The sequence below is a fragment of the Calypte anna genome, chromosome 14 (assembly GCF_003957555.1).
Source record: "Calypte anna isolate BGI_N300 chromosome 14, bCalAnn1_v1.p, whole genome shotgun sequence".
NCBI classification, from domain to species: Eukaryota; Metazoa; Chordata; class Aves; order Apodiformes; family Trochilidae; genus Calypte; species Calypte anna.
In genome coordinates, this window is record NC_044260.1 from 418792 (window position 1) to 435901 (window position 17110).

At 40.1% G+C, this 17110-nt stretch overlaps 1 protein-coding gene across 14 annotated transcripts in view; it reads left to right on the top strand.

Annotated features, from left to right (window-relative positions):
• Positions 1 to 17110, top strand: part of USP22 (ubiquitin specific peptidase 22) — an 87544-nt gene that overhangs the window by 56996 nt on the left and 13438 nt on the right. For 12 of the 14 annotated variants that reach the window (XM_030459798.1, XM_030459800.1, XM_030459805.1 and 9 more), the window contains 3 exons: positions 3642 to 3811; positions 10375 to 10522; positions 13876 to 13965. In XM_030459798.1, the coding sequence (XP_030315658.1) occupies positions 3642 to 3811; positions 10375 to 10522; positions 13876 to 13965 (408 nt within the window). The remainder of the gene's footprint in view (positions 1 to 3641; positions 3812 to 10374; positions 10523 to 13875; positions 13966 to 17110) is intronic. The other 2 variants (XM_030459796.1, XM_030459799.1) reach the window with 1 other exon arrangement.

Consider the following 17110-nt stretch of genomic DNA (forward strand, 5'->3'; position numbering starts at 1 on the left):
GTTTAGAGACAAACAGAACCTCTTCCAGGAGAGCAAGATAAGCACCTGCTTGTTTTTTCTGTATTTTGTATTCTTGTGTGGTCCTCTCATTTCCCTGCTTCCCCACCTTTAATAGCTGTACAGTTACATTTCACAGAGAAGTGGAATTTCCTTATCTTGTTTTGGTTTTTTCATCTCTCCTGCGTGGGTGGACTTGCAGAACCAGTGTTCTGGATCTCCCTGCATCACAACAAGTGTTACCCAGTGTTGCAGATTTCTTGCTTTCAGCATTTGAAAAAACAAAACCTGTTCCTGGAAGAAGATGGAAGAACTGAAGCTGACAAAGGTAAGCCAGCTGCTTAGAACCTGGTTTTGAGCCCCAAATGTAAAAAGACTCTCCCAGACAGGTTTAGCTGTGCTCAGAGACATTGCAGAAGTTGATTTCTTGCTGCTTTGCTTGCACCCTGCCTGTCAAGCCTGTGACAGAATTAGAGCAGTGGTCCTACACTATGCCTGGTGATTAAAGGGTATTTTCTTTCTTGACTATACCATGCATGACAATTTTGTCTTGACAGCAATATCAGTTTATTCCAGTAGTTACATTTATATCATCCAGGTTCAGAACCAAAACAGTTCTTTTCTGTTAACTAAACCACAAGAGCACACATCTGTGTATAGAATATATTGAGTCTCACTGTTGCTCTTGTTCATTTCAAGAATAGTTTCTAAGAAACAAATAAAATTATGAAGCACAGCAGAAGTCTGCAAAGTACCCCAGTGTTTATTACTGAGGTAGGATCCTCCTGGCAGTCCTAAACCTGCTCCTCTGTCCAGATGCTCTCGTCCACTGTCAGATGCTCATGGAGACAACTGTTGATGCTAGGAAAAGTGGACTGCTGCATTTGAGGTTTTGTAATACTATATTTCTGTTAATATATGACCCACCTGTTGCAGTGCTTAACTATTCCAGTTAAATATTGCCAGGCTTTATTAATGGGGTGTTGGGCAGACAAAAGTCTTTCACATTCTTAATATTTTATTGACCAGAATGCTGTACAGCCTCTAATTTATAGCCATTTATGGGAGAAAATGAGTTTTGTTGAAAAGTTAAGCACAGGAAGATGTGTTACTCTTAATTCTGTCAGCTCTTTAGTTTATATACATCAAATTTCAGCATTTCCCAGTATGCTACAATTAATTACACAGGATCTTAGCTGTAGCTCAGTGCCTCAGACCTGTTTCAAACATCAGTTTAAGAGACAGTATAGGAGGGCAGCCAGTGCTCCCTGGAGGGTAAGGTTGCTGTTATGTCCTTCACATCTTTCCCTTTTCAGCCAAATAAGTTCTCAGGTTTTGCTACATTCACCACTGTAATTTTTGTCAGGGTTTGGGATATTCATGTTTCAGCCTTGTCTGTTTTGCAGGTTCTTTCCAGTGGAGTCAGAGCCTACGAAGCACTCCAGTTAGAGCCAGGAAAACCTGACATCCAAAGACCAAGCAAGCAGAGTAAACCAAGAGAGCCTCCTGAGTTTGGTGCCTAGAACTATAGCCTTCTGGTGGCAACTTTGAGGAAGATTTGATTCTTGTGGTCACAGGGAAAGAAGGTCCAGCCACAGGCATGTAATAAATGATGCTATCATAATAAATGATTCCAAAAAGCTGCCTTTATGTGTTTGCTTTTACTTGGGATTGCTTAATTAGCTGTGAAGAAGAAAAGTGCTGGGGTGAATGAATCTCTAGATGTTACTCCTGGTTTTCCACTGGTCTGTGTCTGCAGGGTGACTTGGAATTCTGGTGCTAACTAGAAGGACTGAGCTATCCAAAGGGAAATAGGGAAAAGACTCCTCTGCTTCTCAGAATACCCTGGTGCACTCAGACACATCCAGGGAGCCTTCCAGGCTTCTGTTGGCACGGTCTGTGATTTAAATAAGTTTTAAATGGAAAATAAGAGGGGAAAGGTAGGCAAGAAGTACTGAGCAAACATTGATGCTCGCTCAGCATCAACTCCTTTCTGTTGTGTCATTGTTTGCAGAGACATGGAGATGGAGGTTTGCAATAGGCTTGTGTTCAAACCTGAAGCATCACACCATATTTCAAGCTGCTCCAACAAATTAACTATTTAACACTTGGCTAATGGGTGTACACTTGTTGCCTCCCAGCATGAAAACACAGCGAGTAACTGCAGTAAGCTTTCTGCCCAGTAGAAGCAACTGTAATACACTGAGAAACTCCACCCTGCATTATGAGTAAGTGGAAGCAATGGGAAGCTGTGTTGGAAGGGAGTTGGTGTTGCATTAGGTACAGGGGGAAAAAAGAAATAAATTGGAGAGAGCTCTGTGTCCATCGCTGCCAGGTCAGTGCAATCCAAGCTGCCTTTCTCTCTGGTAACATAGCAACCACACCACACCTCCTCCTGCTGAAAGATGCTAAAGAGCCCTTTGAGCACTATCTGGTGTACTGCAAGGGAACTGCACCATTTTTAATTACCACAGCATTGCTAGCTGATACTTTTTTTTTTTTTTCTCTCCTTCACACGGAATGGCAAGGAAATTCTTCATTCTCAGTTGGGTAATCCTGTTTTTTCCTTCATGTCTCTGTAGTAATCCTATTTGTATTACAGAAGAGGACTATGTAAATTTTAAATTAATGCCAGACTTGTATCTATCAGTGCATTTTATCCTGTTTCAAAGTATGTTTTTGATTAAAAATTAGCATTCTTGTCCACCTGATGCTCTTCTTTAGCACTCCTGTAGGGTGGTATTATGTTAACGCTTTGGAAGAATACTCAAGGATTTGAGCATGTTATTCTTCTCACTTAGACTTTGCAAATGACTGAAAAGCTTTCCCCACTCCTAACCTCTCTTCTGTTGTACAACAAAAGAGCTTTCCCTTAAGCATCTTGGTTTCCAAGCACAAGAAATCATCTCTGGGCATTGCTGTTTGACTTCAGGTGTGATGAATCCTCTTACGCCAAGTTGAATTTTTTGATGTGTAATACAGATTAAGGTTTAACTTAGCTAAAACAGGTGTGGAACTAGTGTTGTTCAGAGTTTCTCTATAAGGTTGTCTTGTTCAGATCTTGGTTTCATACAAAAAAAAAAAAACAACCCCAAAAGGATGTGCCAAGCCTGCATGGGATGTCACAGCCTGGCTTGGTTTTGTTGAGGCTGTTGCCCTTGCTGCCTCTCTCACATGGTTGTTGCACTATAATAGTTCAACAACCTTATTCTGGCTTCATGACCTGCATGAGGGAAAGCCTTTTAAACAATTTGGGAACTCATTTATTGATTTACATAAATGTATTGGTTTATACTAGAGTGGCTTAAGCAGTTGTTGTCATTGCACTAAGGTATCGGCTTGGGGATGGGGTGAGTTTTGATGTCTGGCAGAACAGCCATTGCAGAACAAGGCTCTTGGTGTTGCTGTACTTTGAAGTTTCTTAAAAAAAAAATCAAATCCTAGTGTAGGTCCAGAAGCTTGTGGCAGCTTGTGCCTTGAGTACAACGAAACCAAGAGCTTAAATCAACATAAAACTCTGTACTTGAAACCTCGGAGATTCAGTAAATCTGTGGCAATGTTGTGAAAACTGTATAAAAATGCAAATAAACCGTTTTGTTAACTTGATAATGCTTATGCATCCCTTCCCCCTTCTGTCTTTATAGGTCTACGAGGGCTAATCAATCTTGGGAACACATGTTTTATGAACTGTATTGTCCAGGCACTTACCCACACTCCACTGCTGCGAGATTTCTTCCTCTCCGACAGGCACAAATGTGAAATGCAAAGTCCCAGCTCATGTCTGGTCTGTGAAATGTCTACGCTTTTTCAGGAGGTGAGTGCTGTTTGCTGCAATAGCAGCTCCTTTCCTGGTGCTCTCTTCCCTCAAAAGGGATTGTGTTCTATTTGCAGGCAGATAAGGGAATGCAAATTGTGCTTCCCCTCAAGGTGAAGCAAACCAGAGCAGTAAAAAATGGAGTGAGTGCCTGCAATCAAAAATAGGTTACTGAAAAAGAAACTTTTTGCCTTTTTAAATCCTGTTCTGAGATCATCTTTGTTTAGGCAAAGCTGGTAGTGGAAATAATTAGAGTCCTGCCTGCTCTTGAGACTGATCTGCAAGTCTAGTCTTAAAACTGAATGTGGGCTTTAATTAAAGGTGCAAGTTGTAACTGAAATATATGTCACGGGCTGATAATGGGAATGAGGCAGGTAGCATTGTGGTTTAAGGCACTGGGTTATGTAGGTCTGTATAAATATTTTAAACCTCTTGATCCAGTGCTTTCTAGCTGGGTGAAACATCTTTGCTGTCATCTCCTCTCTGGAAACCCATTAATGGCCAGGAGGCTGGAGAAAAGTGAATGTGTTGATACAACTCCTACCTTGCAAATAGGAGCTGTTCTTTCTCTTTCTCACTCAGGTGGATGGCTTTGCACTGTGCCTTCCTCTGTAGGTCTGTTCTGTGCTGGATGAGAGTCTTTTCCTTAATAAATAGTGAAAGAGCTTTATTAACTTACCTTTTTCACATGAGTAATGGAAGGGCTCTGGCTACACAAGGGCTTCTAGTTTAAAGATAAGTGTTTAGAAACAAACAGAAAAATCCAGTTCTGTGCCTTTCCCTCAGTGATCTGATTTTAAAAAAATAGCCAAACCACCAACAAAACAACCCCAAAAAAACCAACAACAAGAATCTATGGTACATGCTGTCAGGGAGCATTTCAGATTGCTGGAGATGCCTGTGAGCAGAGCAAAGCTTTTGTGTAAATCCTGTCACAGCAGCTCATTCAAACTGAGAGCAACCTAAACGTGTGTTACCTGTATCTTATGATCTTTAATTTGGTTTTACTTCTGTGTCTTTTTCTCTGAGGATTATTCTTTTTGATCATTGCAGGTGAGTTAACCACAGATGGAAAGTAAGGTCTCCCACAGCCATTCCAGTGCAAACTTCTCTGCTTATACCCAGCACTTGTGTGAATTTGCAACTTTTCATGCTGCTTATCAGTCATTAGTTGCAGGTTATACTTCTTAGGTTTTGATTTATTTTTCAATTATTGCTGAGTCTGTCAGGAAAGGAGGTACAAACAAAAGACAGGCATGCCAATAGCTTGCAGCTGCAGGGTTATTGAAAGCAGATGTGCAGTTAAATGGGGAAATACCAGTCTGCCTAGATTTAAAAAAAAAAACACCAAACCAGTCATGGTATAGAAATGCCAGTTTCTGTACATAGGTAATATAGAAACCTGTTTGTTTATTTAAAAAAGGTACTATTATGGTCCTGATACCCTTTCACCAAATTGTGGTATAAATCTCATTTTGATGAATATCACCTCATTCTGTTTACATGTAGGCATTTTTTAAAAACATCCCTTAGGAAAGGGGAAATGAGTATTACCTTGCAGACTGGGGGGCTGGAGAAAAGATTAAGCCTGTCTAGGTAATGGGTTTTATTTCCATTTTTTGTATGTGGAGCCCTGTTGATGAAACCTTTTTGTTAGACTGTGTACAAGCAAGTAACAAAGAGTGGGCTCTGATCCAAAATGGGGCTTAAATGCAGCATTCCCATTAGTTTCAGTTGTAATCAAGTTTAATTTCACACACTTTGGGAATCTCAGCCTTCTTTTCCCTCAGTCAACATTCATGCCTGTGCTTGCATTAGTTCTAATAATTCAAGTTCTGCCACATGGGGCTGATGTGAATGAGGGAAGACCTGAATCTGTGACATCAGACAGAATATAGCAGTGGAGTAGTCTCTGCCTTTATTTCATGTTGAAATATAGCAGTTATGTGCTGTGGAAATACAACTTTTTAGGAACTGCACCACCTTGAAGTAAAACTACAGCTTAGCCCTCCAGAGGCAGAACTGGAATGTCTGCAACCAGCTCAGTAGATTTTAACTTGCAGGCAGTAAATACCACGTTATGTTGATACCTCTGTCATCACTTACTGTAAAATGGTTTCCCAATGAGTTTTAATTTCCCTGCATTCAGGATAAAACCCCAACTCTTGCACTTTTGGATCAGACTGATTATCTTTCATGCCCCAGCTCTCTGCAGTGGTAGTAATGAAGAATCCTTGGCTGTCTCTGCAGAGGTGAGGTCTGAAGGAAGGAACACTAAGCAGTGGAGGTTTGAGTGCTGTGGTTAAGGATTCCTTTGTAGCTGAATTGTTGGGGAAACTTTGGCTCAGGTTCTGTCTTGGTTTTATGTAGTTTTCCCACTGGGATTAACTGATGTGCTTATCCCAAGGTTTCTTACTCTGTGACAAATGATCAGGGTAAGGGTTAACTTCATCTGTCCTCCACCCTTCTTTTCTGGAGGTGTGATCTTAGGCAAATGGAATGCCAGGGGATCTGGTGAATGCCTGCCAGTGAGAACTCTCCAGGAGAGAGACCGTTTTGAACCTTAAGTTAAGCTCCCTATACATAAATAAGCAAGTTTTGCTATTTCACTTCTTAAATAGAAAACACTTGGCCCCCTCTTTTCTTTTTTTTTTTTTTTTTTTAAAGATCACTGAGTTATAAGGGTTGTGTGATTTCTCTGTGATAATAGGAAGCTATGAAGTTCTTCTACCTTGATGTAGGTTGATGGTGAGTAATGAGTGTCAGATGGTTCTCAGAATTTAGGGGTTTTTTTCCTGGTAGCTTTTCTTTCAAACATGCCAGGCATTGAATCTCTGATTTAAAAATATCTAACTGCATCAATTAACATTCTCATTTCTGCTACTTGAAACCTGTTTCTCAATAGAATCATCACAGGAATTACACTGCATAAGAAAAGGAAGGAAGAGGATTTGGGACTAACAGATAGTGGTGAAAATGGACAGAGGGAAGATAAAACACAGGGAATCTGTTCCTTGAGCCTTTTGGCTGAAAGGGTTTGTGCAAGGCTTTTTACCTACTGGTATTTATCTTCTGGTCTTGCTCCTCCAATTCAAATTAATTTCAAGATGGTCCAGACTGCAAGGTTTATCTCAGTCCCTCACAGAGTGTCCATTTGGGATGGCAGGATTAGTGGATCTGTATCTCCATGTACTCTGTGACTGGAATAGCAAGAATACCTGGGAATACAGCAGAATGCAGTGGATGGGAAGAACAAAGCCTCCTTTATTCCCATCATTACTCATCCTTATGAGCACTGCAAAGAGCACTGCACAGCTTCAGGGAGAGCTGAGAAGTCAGGATGGAAAGGAAAAAAGAATGAGATGATTTATGGCTTTGGTACCTCAAGCTGGTGCAGTGTTGAAATGGCTTGGGTGTAAATAAGTTACAGCAAAGGTAGAAGGGAGAAAAAGTAGTTAAGGCTCTTGAGATAACACACAGGGGCCTTGCATTGTGTAATGGGAAATACAGAATTTGTGCTGTTTTCATGAAATCCTTTCTCTGAAATAACTAGAATCTACAGAGTGTGTGCAAACAAGCTGGGTTTTCTGGTTCCTTGAACCACTGCTTTGTTGGGATACCTCCAATAGGTTGTTTTCTTCTGAAAGACACATGTATTACCCTCTCCTTTTATCTGTGGTCAGTTTTCAGGATGTTTAAAACCTTCATTGAGAACCAGTTTCTAAGAAGAAGTTTTAGAGTCTTAAATTGTACTGGAGCCTGGGACAGGGGTTAGCCTTCAAATTCATTATTAATAAGCCTAGAAACTGTTTATTTAATACACATGCAGGATAGATCAAATGTATCTTTTTGTTCAAAGAAATGTCCATGGATGTCTTCTTTTGTTCTGTGGTTTTGTATTTAAAAAAAACAACAAAACAAAAAAGCAACCTTGCTGGTATTTGTGTATTTTGGTAATAATAATGGAAAAAACAAAGCCTTAAAATCTTCTGGGTACCTCTAGATTCTCCATTTAGGATCCAAGAGTAGCTGTTTTAAGTGCAAAAACCAGAAATTACTGTTGCTTGTCTTGTGTGGAAGGATGGAAGATTTGAATTGTGGTTTCCTTTACAGGGTGCATTACCCAACGTTTTCAGATTGTTTGAAGTTGTTCACTCCAACATAAACAATTAATCCTGCTGAACAGAAAACAAATTTAAACAAAAATTGGTTTAAGTCATGTTAGGAAAAACTGTGCCATTGAAGTGTGTTTTAAGGCTGACTTGCAAATACATAAATAATTATGTTTGCACACTTGAATGAAGATTTTTATAGAAGTGTTTGGGATAAGACTTTACATGGAGGGTTTTTCAGTTTTGTGGATTGGAACAGCTCTGGGGCTGCTCTTCCCAGCAACAAGGAAATGACAGAGAGGGGATGGATGTTTTATACATCCCAGTGACACTTTTTCTGTTGATGTGCTCAGATATTTTTGGTTTCATTTTGGATTTCTCAGACCAGTGCATTTCCCACCTCCCCCATATTTATTCAGCAGCACCCACACCAGGTGTACTTCTAATTTCTGTGTTGATAGTAGCTAATAAGTTGATAAAGCTTCTCGTTAGATTCCTCTAATCTTAATGAAGCACTGGAGAAGGTAAAATCTGTTGGCAGGTCTCGTGTCTGCAGTGGAGTAATTATGGAGAGTGTTGTTGGTTGAAATGACTGGAGAGCTCTGGGACTAATTGGAAGGAGTGACAGACCAGAGAAGTTTTATTGCTGCAGTTCCCTGAATTATGTTGAGCAGCAGCTGTGTCAGCAGATTTCAATTACTCTGCTCCTGCTCCAGTCCCTCGGTGTCGTTCTCGTTGGCATCAGAGTTAACTATTGATCTTTTTATTTATAGAAGCATTTTGTATTGTTTGGCTGCAAAGGTAGAGAGCATCTTGTTTGGAAAAAGCAGAGCTTGCAGCAGAGAAATTTCTTTTTAAGGAACAGGCTGAAACCCTTTACAAAACCCCTCCAGATGTGAGGACCAGATGAGAACTTTGGACTCCCTGTCTGTTAAAATCCAGTATGTTTTAGCTTAGGCAGGTTTGTGGCACAAGTGCTTGTGCTTCCACTGATCCATAAAATGCTCAGACTGGATGGGGAGAAACTGGCTAGAGCAGGAAACCCACTTTTGAGAGTGAGAGCTTAGATACTGCTGGGATTTTAAATCTTATTATTGTTCTCTGTGTTTGCTGCCCACTGTCTTCTGTTTGGGAAGAGTAACTGAAAATAAACTGCCATGGGTTTGATAGGATCTTAGCAAAACATAATCTTGGGGTTGCAGGCTGCCTTTACTGGCAAATAGCTTTTGCAATGGTTAGGGAGGGCAAAATGACTGAAATTTTCATGTACTAAACCCCCAAATGTTACCCTGTTGAATACAACCTAAAGCCTAAATGAATAAACTCTTTGGGCCTTTTCTGGCTCCTTGCAGGGACATCCCAAGCATCTCTGCTTTGCTTTTAGAGCTGGTATGGTATAGGGGTTGGTGAAGATAAAGAAGTCAGTTTGCTCAAGAAGGGATTTAGCTTCAGTCTCAGGCTCCCAATGCCAGAATTGGAAGCAGAAGTGAGGACCCAGGAAGATGTAAGTAGAAGAGTTGCAGTAACAGCACTTGGATGGAATTGAGGGGGGCAAATGAAGGAGCAGAACCTCAACCCACAGAAACACACAGACCCTTGGAGTGGGTTTCTTGGGTTCATTTGGTTTTGTTGGGGGGTTGTTTGTTTGTTTTTCTTACTTTGTGTTGGTTGGTTTTTGTTTTGTGGTTGGTTTTTTTCAATTGGGACAGGTGCTTGGTTTTATTTTTAAAAAATCACAACAAAACCAAACCAAACCAGACAGACAGACAAACAAAACCTCACCAAAACAACAGCAACAAAACCCTGCAGGAGCAGTAACAGGCAGCTGACACCGAGGAGAGAGGAATGAAGTTTTGCAGAGAGCTGTGCTGAATAAAGTTCTTTCTAAAGCCTTGTGCTGCTGGAGCTGCTGTCCTGCTTGGAAGCTTTTCCAAAAGGTAGGGTCATGCACAGCCATCAGATGGAGCTCCCCTTGGGTCAGAGGCTCAATGGCACCTGATATCTGATATTCTCATCTTCAGGGTTTGTCCTGATTCGGGTGGGGGGTCTGGGGGGTTGTAATTTGTCAACAAAATCACTGATCTCTTGCATATGTAGGAATTTTTTCTTCCCCTGGGCTATTTTACTCAAAGCCAGTGGTATCAGTAGGGAATTTCTGAGTGTTGCTTGCCCTTTTCTTCTTCTTTTAAAACTTATTTTTTGTTTAGGGCTTCTCTATCACAAACAAAGGAATTTCAAGGGCTAAAATTGAGGTGCTGAGTTCCCAGATCACTCCTTCAGTGTCTGTGACAAAAAGCTCTCTCTGTACTTTATTCTTAAGACCATGGGAACTAAGTGGTGTGAATTTATTTGACTTAATTGCACTCATTTAAGTTTTTTTTTTTTAATAATGAAATGCACTGAGGCTGTGTAACTTGTTAACAGTCATGTCCTTTTCTTTGCTTTGAGCAGTTTTACTCTGGGCACCGATCTCCTCACATTCCATATAGGTTATTGCACCTGGTATGGACTCATGCACGGCATTTAGCAGGGTACGAGCAACAAGATGCACACGAGTTCCTCATTGCTGCATTAGATGTGCTACACAGACACTGCAAAGGTAAGGCTTGTACCAAGTCTTCAGTCAACAAGGAATATTGGATCAGAAAGAGGTAGAAAAATCTCTTCTTAAATCAAGTGTAGCATCTCCTGGTGCAGGGGTCATAGCAAATCCCTTCTGAAATGTTTGGTGGATGTAAAGGAAAAGGTTTAGAAAGAAAGAAAGAAACCATTCCCCCTGTCAGAAATTACCTGGAGTTAGAAACAGACAAGCCTGTACATCGATTTGAATCACCATTGAGTCACTGTCTTTTCTTTTAAGTTGCCATTTTAATTCTATTTATACCTGAGGTAGTTAGAACTCAGTGTGTCATGGGACTGATGAAAATAACATAGGGAAGGCTGTGGCTGTTCTGCTTGAGTATTATTGTACTGTGTTTATTACACCCAACTGCATACAGAAATGTGAATAAGAAAAAAGAGTATTTAGGTTTGGTATCTTCTGTTAGTCTGTGTATAGAAATGCATAACTGTACAATGCAGTGAAAATACTCAGTGACATGTTTTTCGAGGTGAATTACCTAAGTCTTGAACTGGATTGGTAACATATGAAATGATGTACATCATGTTAGTTAATTGAACTACATCTGAACTGAAAAATTCCCAGTCTACCAATGTTGGATCTAGCTTAGTTCATTTAAGCACAGCTATTTTTACTATTCTTTGGGGTTGATACTGGCAGAACAAACAAACAAACCCTTACTCACTAAATACAAGTTTTAAGGCACTCAACTTTCCTCCAGTGCTCTTGGGAAAGGCACTTAGAGGTCCATTTTTTGGTTTATCAGAGGACTGTCAAAGGGAAGGCTGCTGGTGCTTCCTTGAAACATTCAAAGTCTTGCTTTTATCTTTCAGATAGTCTTATGTGCTTGTTCAGATTCATAATAGGTGTCCTCCAAAAGAGTCTGCTTCAGAAAGAGTATTTCTCAGAACTGAAGTACACAGAACACTTCTTCTGTAATGATTAATATCTGTCATTTGGCAGTCACTAACTGGACCTCAATAAAGTCCATAAGCCTGATGAAACCAGTGCTCTGTGAGGAGCAGTCTCTCCAAACACTGACCTCTTGCTTCTTAACACTGGCTAAACTCAGCTGCAAACAGCGTTCATGCTTCCTGTAAAGTTTCTGAGTCACTGATTTTACAAATCCTGAAGCTTTTTCATCATCTTCAATACAAAATTCGTTTGCATTTCTTGTATACTTCCCAATTAGTTTCTGAAGGAGAACTGTTGTCTTCTAGAATCGTAAAGAAGAAACTTCCAACAATAAAGGACCCACACTCTTTTCACTGATAAAGAATCTGATTTTTTTTTTTAAAGTGTGGTTTAGGTTTAAATGAAGAATCTATCTGATGTATCTTCTGCAATTACCAACAAAATGAAGCTTTCCCAACAATTTTTTTTTTTTTTTTTTTGGCTCTCTTGGGTCTGTCTATCCTAAATCAAACAGTGAGCTGTCCTGAAACTTTGAAATAATCTGCTAGAGGTTTTTTGGAAAGAGCACTTGCATGTGTGTAGATTCTTTTACTACTGGTTGGTTATCACAGACGTGTTGGAAACACTGGCTTTTGAATTGCTCTGAAGGTTCATGATGGTTTTAGCTTGCTTGTGTTGAACTTGGGGTTTTTGCACCTTCAGTTCTGAGCCCGTTGGGGTTGTGGCAGAGGTTCCATTTATACTGAATACAAGAACTGAAATTCAGTTATTTAATGGATAGCATTAAGTTTGAGCTACTTGCAAGGACCTAAGCTACCACAGCACTACTAGTGGGAAAGCTTCTACAGGTCCTTCACAGGCTTTTGAATTTCTGTCTCTGAATAGACTGACTTTTATTAAACTGCAGTAAATTATCTGTACCACATCAAGGTGATTTAAAAGAAGTGGTTGTGCAGTTGTGTGGGAACCAAACAGCTCATTTAAACCAGAATTTCAAGTACAGTTGTGATAACCCACTTTTGGAATAACTAGTTTGCTGTGTAATGAGAAAGGTTCCCCACTTACATGCTTTTCTGCACGCACAAACACACATGAAGCATTACATATGTAAAAATATTATTACTAATAATGAGAATATGTTCTAAAGCTACAAATAAGCAAATAATGCCTCCCCTGCCAATACTGAATATGTATTTTACTGAATCAAAAAAAAAAAAAAAAGCTTTTAAAGCTTCCAGTCAGTAGTCATGAAGTTTAACAACACACAGTGAAGTAAAATAAAGTATAGGGAAGTTTTTTCCAAAAGTCCTGGCTTTGGAGTGTTACTCATGATCTCCAAAGCTTCAGACACCAAAGTAAATGAAAATGTTCATTATGCTAAGAACTGTATAAATATCCAGTGATGTTTGTTTAGCTGACATTGGTAATTTGTCCTTTCTCCATAACATTTACTCTGCTTTCTAGGAATGCAAGTCAGGGAAGTCTGTCAGTGCTCATTTTTCTGTCATTCCCAAAGTCAGGAAAAACAAATTACTTTGGTGGGCATTTAGTGCTGAGCTTGGAACACTGCATCGTGCCAAGTGTGAAATTGGAGAGAATCATTTATAGGCTTGCCCATCATTGTTTTTTACATTCTGTTTGCACAGATCTGTGAAGTTTTGGAAGCCAGGAAGCATCCAGGATACCTGGATGGTTACCCAGACAGATGAGGTCTCCTTGTGCCAGAGATGCTGTGATGAGCTGTGGCATCTGGAGGGCTCACTCTGCACACAGAGCAGGGCTCCTCTGCTGCTGGAGTAATAGGAAATGGTTCTGAAGAAAAGGAAACTAATGTGTCATGCCTCTGCTTCACTGTTTTTCATTCCAGCAGCTGGAGAAATATTGACTAACTGCAAAGGAGTATTGGGGGAGAGAAGTTAAGCTGTAAATCACTTCTCTTCCTCTACTGCTCACCCAAAATGGGCACAAGTTGTGTCCTTAAATGCATTACTCCAACTGAAAAAAAAAATCTTGAATTGGAATTCTTTCTCTAACATCACTCCTATAAATGACATTTAAAGGTGTAACTGCATTTTGTGCTGTTTCCATCTCTCTTGCTGGTTTGACAGAGTTCTGCAGCATCATTGTACCCTGGCATTTGTGGTCTGTCTCTCCACAAAAGCTTCTGAATGAGATGCAGAGCTCACTCTACACCATAAATTAGCTTTTTTCACCAGAGTAATGCTATGAACAGCCTCAGTGTTTAGGTAATGGCCACCTTTTTTTGTTCTGAAATCTAGCCTGTCCTTTGGCATGTATTGACTTTGCTCTTTAAAATGCAGGATGACTCTGCTTTTCAGTCTCTGAGTATGTTTGGATTATAGAAGATGCTGAAAATGATCAGACATTGATCTCTTGCTTCTTGCATGTTTTCTTAGACTCTTCTATCAAGAACAAGTGCAAAGCATACCTCAGTCTTCGTGTGAGATCCTTCAGGAGTTCCAGGGCTCTCCATTTCTTAGAGAAATGTAAATAATAGGTATTTCTGCCTAGTATGTAAAGCATTAGGTCAGCATTTTAGTCAACATACATCTTAATTGTCAGTGCTCTGAAGAAATTCAGGGTTCTAATTCTGCAGACTCCCATGACAGTGAGGTTCCATCATCCAAACACTTTGTAGTTCACTAACTTTGTCTCAAATATACTCAGCCTGGGAGAAACTTAGGCCAGAGTTGTTATTTTCTTCTATGGAGCAAGGCAGCCATTTGAAAGTTATTATTCAGCCCAGTGAACTCCCTGCCTGTGAGGTTTGATTTGGGTTTTTTGTTAATTGCAAGAGCAGCAGCAGTCAAGTGGCAGAGATGGGCATTTGTCCACAGAGGTTCAAAAAGCAAAACAATAATAATAATAAATTTAGTCCTGCATTTTCATCCTAAGCTTTATTTCAGCCAATGTTGTTGTCTAACAAAGAGTAATATTTCAAACCTGATTCTTCAGCTATCTTGTTTTTATGAAACATTTGTGTTCATCTTCAACAAGGGTTGCTACAAAGAGGATTTGAAACTTGGTGCTGAGTGTCCTGCCAAGAAAGAATGCTGGGCTGAGCTTTGGGAGCAAACCAGGGCCCTGCTCTGTGCATTCTGCACACTACTCTTAGAGTTACACTCCACTATTTTGTCATACACTGGGGCCCCAAGTAAAGCAGAAAAGTCAACATTAGTGTCATTTTGATAAATGCCCCTTTTAAACTCCAGAAGTCCTGAAATTCCTTTTCCTCATTTAAAATGCATAATGGAAGTTAGTGGCAAGGCTGCCCGATTTTTATTTCAAAGAAATGCTAAAAAGTAATTGATAGCTGTTCTTAAAGTTACTACATTTGATTTGCCTTTAGTAGTATGTTAAATGCATATATCTGAATACAAGTTAATATGTGTGGTGCAGTAGTAGTAAATTCTTTTTTTCAGTTGCATTTAATTTGAATCCAAACTTTTAAACTCCATTTTCTGCACTCTTATGATTTCATTGGTGTTTACATTGATGTGTTTTGAAGTTTTCCTCTTGGTCTCGTGCTGACCAGTCTCTTTCAAGAAGCTTCTACTTTTCCCAAGTGGGAATAATGAACAGCTTGAAAAACAAAAATGCATAAAAATTAAAACCTACTTTGTAAGACAGAAATGTAGAAGGGAACCTTAACTTGAGCACAGCAATCTAGCAGCTTCTAGTTCTCAGCTGCATAATATACCTCCTCTCAGCATCTGTTACACATTGACAAGTGTGAGTAGGTGGTAATCTTTCTTTTTTTTCTCCTCCTCTCCAACCAAATGCCATGGGAAATAACACTGAGTGGGTAATGCCCTTCTGTTTTGCTGGGATCAAGCTTGCAGAAGAATATTCTTTTGAGACCCTCTTGTCTAATTGAACAGGGAGGGTTTGGTCCCTCCTGTAGGGCAGAACTGGCCTGGAAAAGGTGTCCAAGAGGGGTGGTACCTGTGGTCCAGTGAAAAACCTCTGGACACTTTCTTTGCTTCTTAAAAGAGAGGGAGATAACATTTCAAATGGTGAGATGTACAGGGCTGTGGCAGCAGTGTGCTGCTGCTTTGAAAAAGGGAAAGTGGAGTTTTAAAAACAAGGGTAAAAAACCCTTTAAATTCCTTTTGGAAAACCCACGTGTAGTCCTCAAAGCTCAGAAGTGATCTTTTCTGTAAAGGTGAAGAATATCTTGTTAGAGTCTCAATACTCCATGCTCCATTCATTAGCTTAGCGTAATTGAGACCTTAAAAAGATCACAAGTTCAAGTAAGATTTAGCTAAAACATCAAGAAAAGCCTGAGCCTGGGTCTGATAACCCCCAGCTTGAACTTGGGACATTGGAAATCTAATTTTAGGGTGTTTTGTTCAGGAGCCATTTTAAGGAAACAATGTGCTCTTCTTGACAAGTCAAACAAAAAGTTCCCAAAGCAGGCAGCCGAAGTGAGAGCTCTTCTGAGGCATTTAGGATCCAATTAACTGGAGTGGCTCATTGCAGCTCAGTAGGTATCACCCATGTCTATTTTTCCATGCTTAGTTTTGGGTGGAACCTTTCTCACTTTACACAGGATTTTCCAACAAACTTCTAAAGGAAGAAAAAATCATTCCTTTCTTCTGCAAGAAGGCTCCAGCCAGAACACCTTAGGCACAAGAATAGTGCTGTGGTTTTGCTCTGTTTTTACCTGGGTGGGTTTTTTTTGACATTCTTGACTAGAAATCAATTATTTTTCAGTAATAGTTCTGATTTGAGTAGACAGCATCTTAAGAATTAATTTCTAAAGGTGAAATACTCACTAGTAAGTTAAAGATACCAGGAAACCATGATTCTGGCTTAGCAGTTTCTGTCAGTCACAAGATAATTAGCCTGGTTCTTGCTGGGAAGATGATTTGCATCTGCATCTCTGTTTACAGAGCAAAACCAATTTCATCCATCCTACCCAAAGAAAATAAACAGCAGGGTCTTGGAAACCAAAGAAAAAGTGTTTCACTCCCAGCTTACCTGGTGGGAATGGGAGGAGGAGTGTGCTTTAAAGCTGAGAACTGTGCCAAGAAGTTTTTTGGTTGTTTTAATGCTCTGGTTAGTCTCAGGAAGCTGAATTGGCCTCATCTCAGCACTCAGATGATAGAAATGAATTCCTCTGCTCCTGAGCTCTGCAGTGACAGCTGATTATACCTAAAAGATGGGGATGCATTCCCTGTGCCCCTTGGGAACCCAGAGGCTTTGCTGTGTCTCTGCAGAGGCTGGGGAAGACACAGCACTTATCTTCCCCTTCAGATAAGAACATCTTTCATTTTCTCACCACTGAAAACTTGAAGGGAAGGTAAAATGTTTGTGTTGAAAGGACAGGCTGCAGGCTTGGGGGTTAATGGGGCTGAACAGACCTCCTCCCCTCACCCTACTCTCAGAAGTTGACTGGGGAGGGAATTAAAAAGTAGGAACTGCTGAGGTTTCTCCTCTTGTGTTCATTGGGAAAAGGGAGGTGGTATTGAACACTGCCTAAGCATAAATTAAGCTCTGCTGTGGTAAAGACATGGCTGGTTTCTCAGAGACAAATACTGCCTGGTGGCACTCTTAAGTGAAGCTGAAATGGTCTTTTTCATGAACTACCTTGGCAACTGAACTGATCTTTACACCAGATAGTGCAGA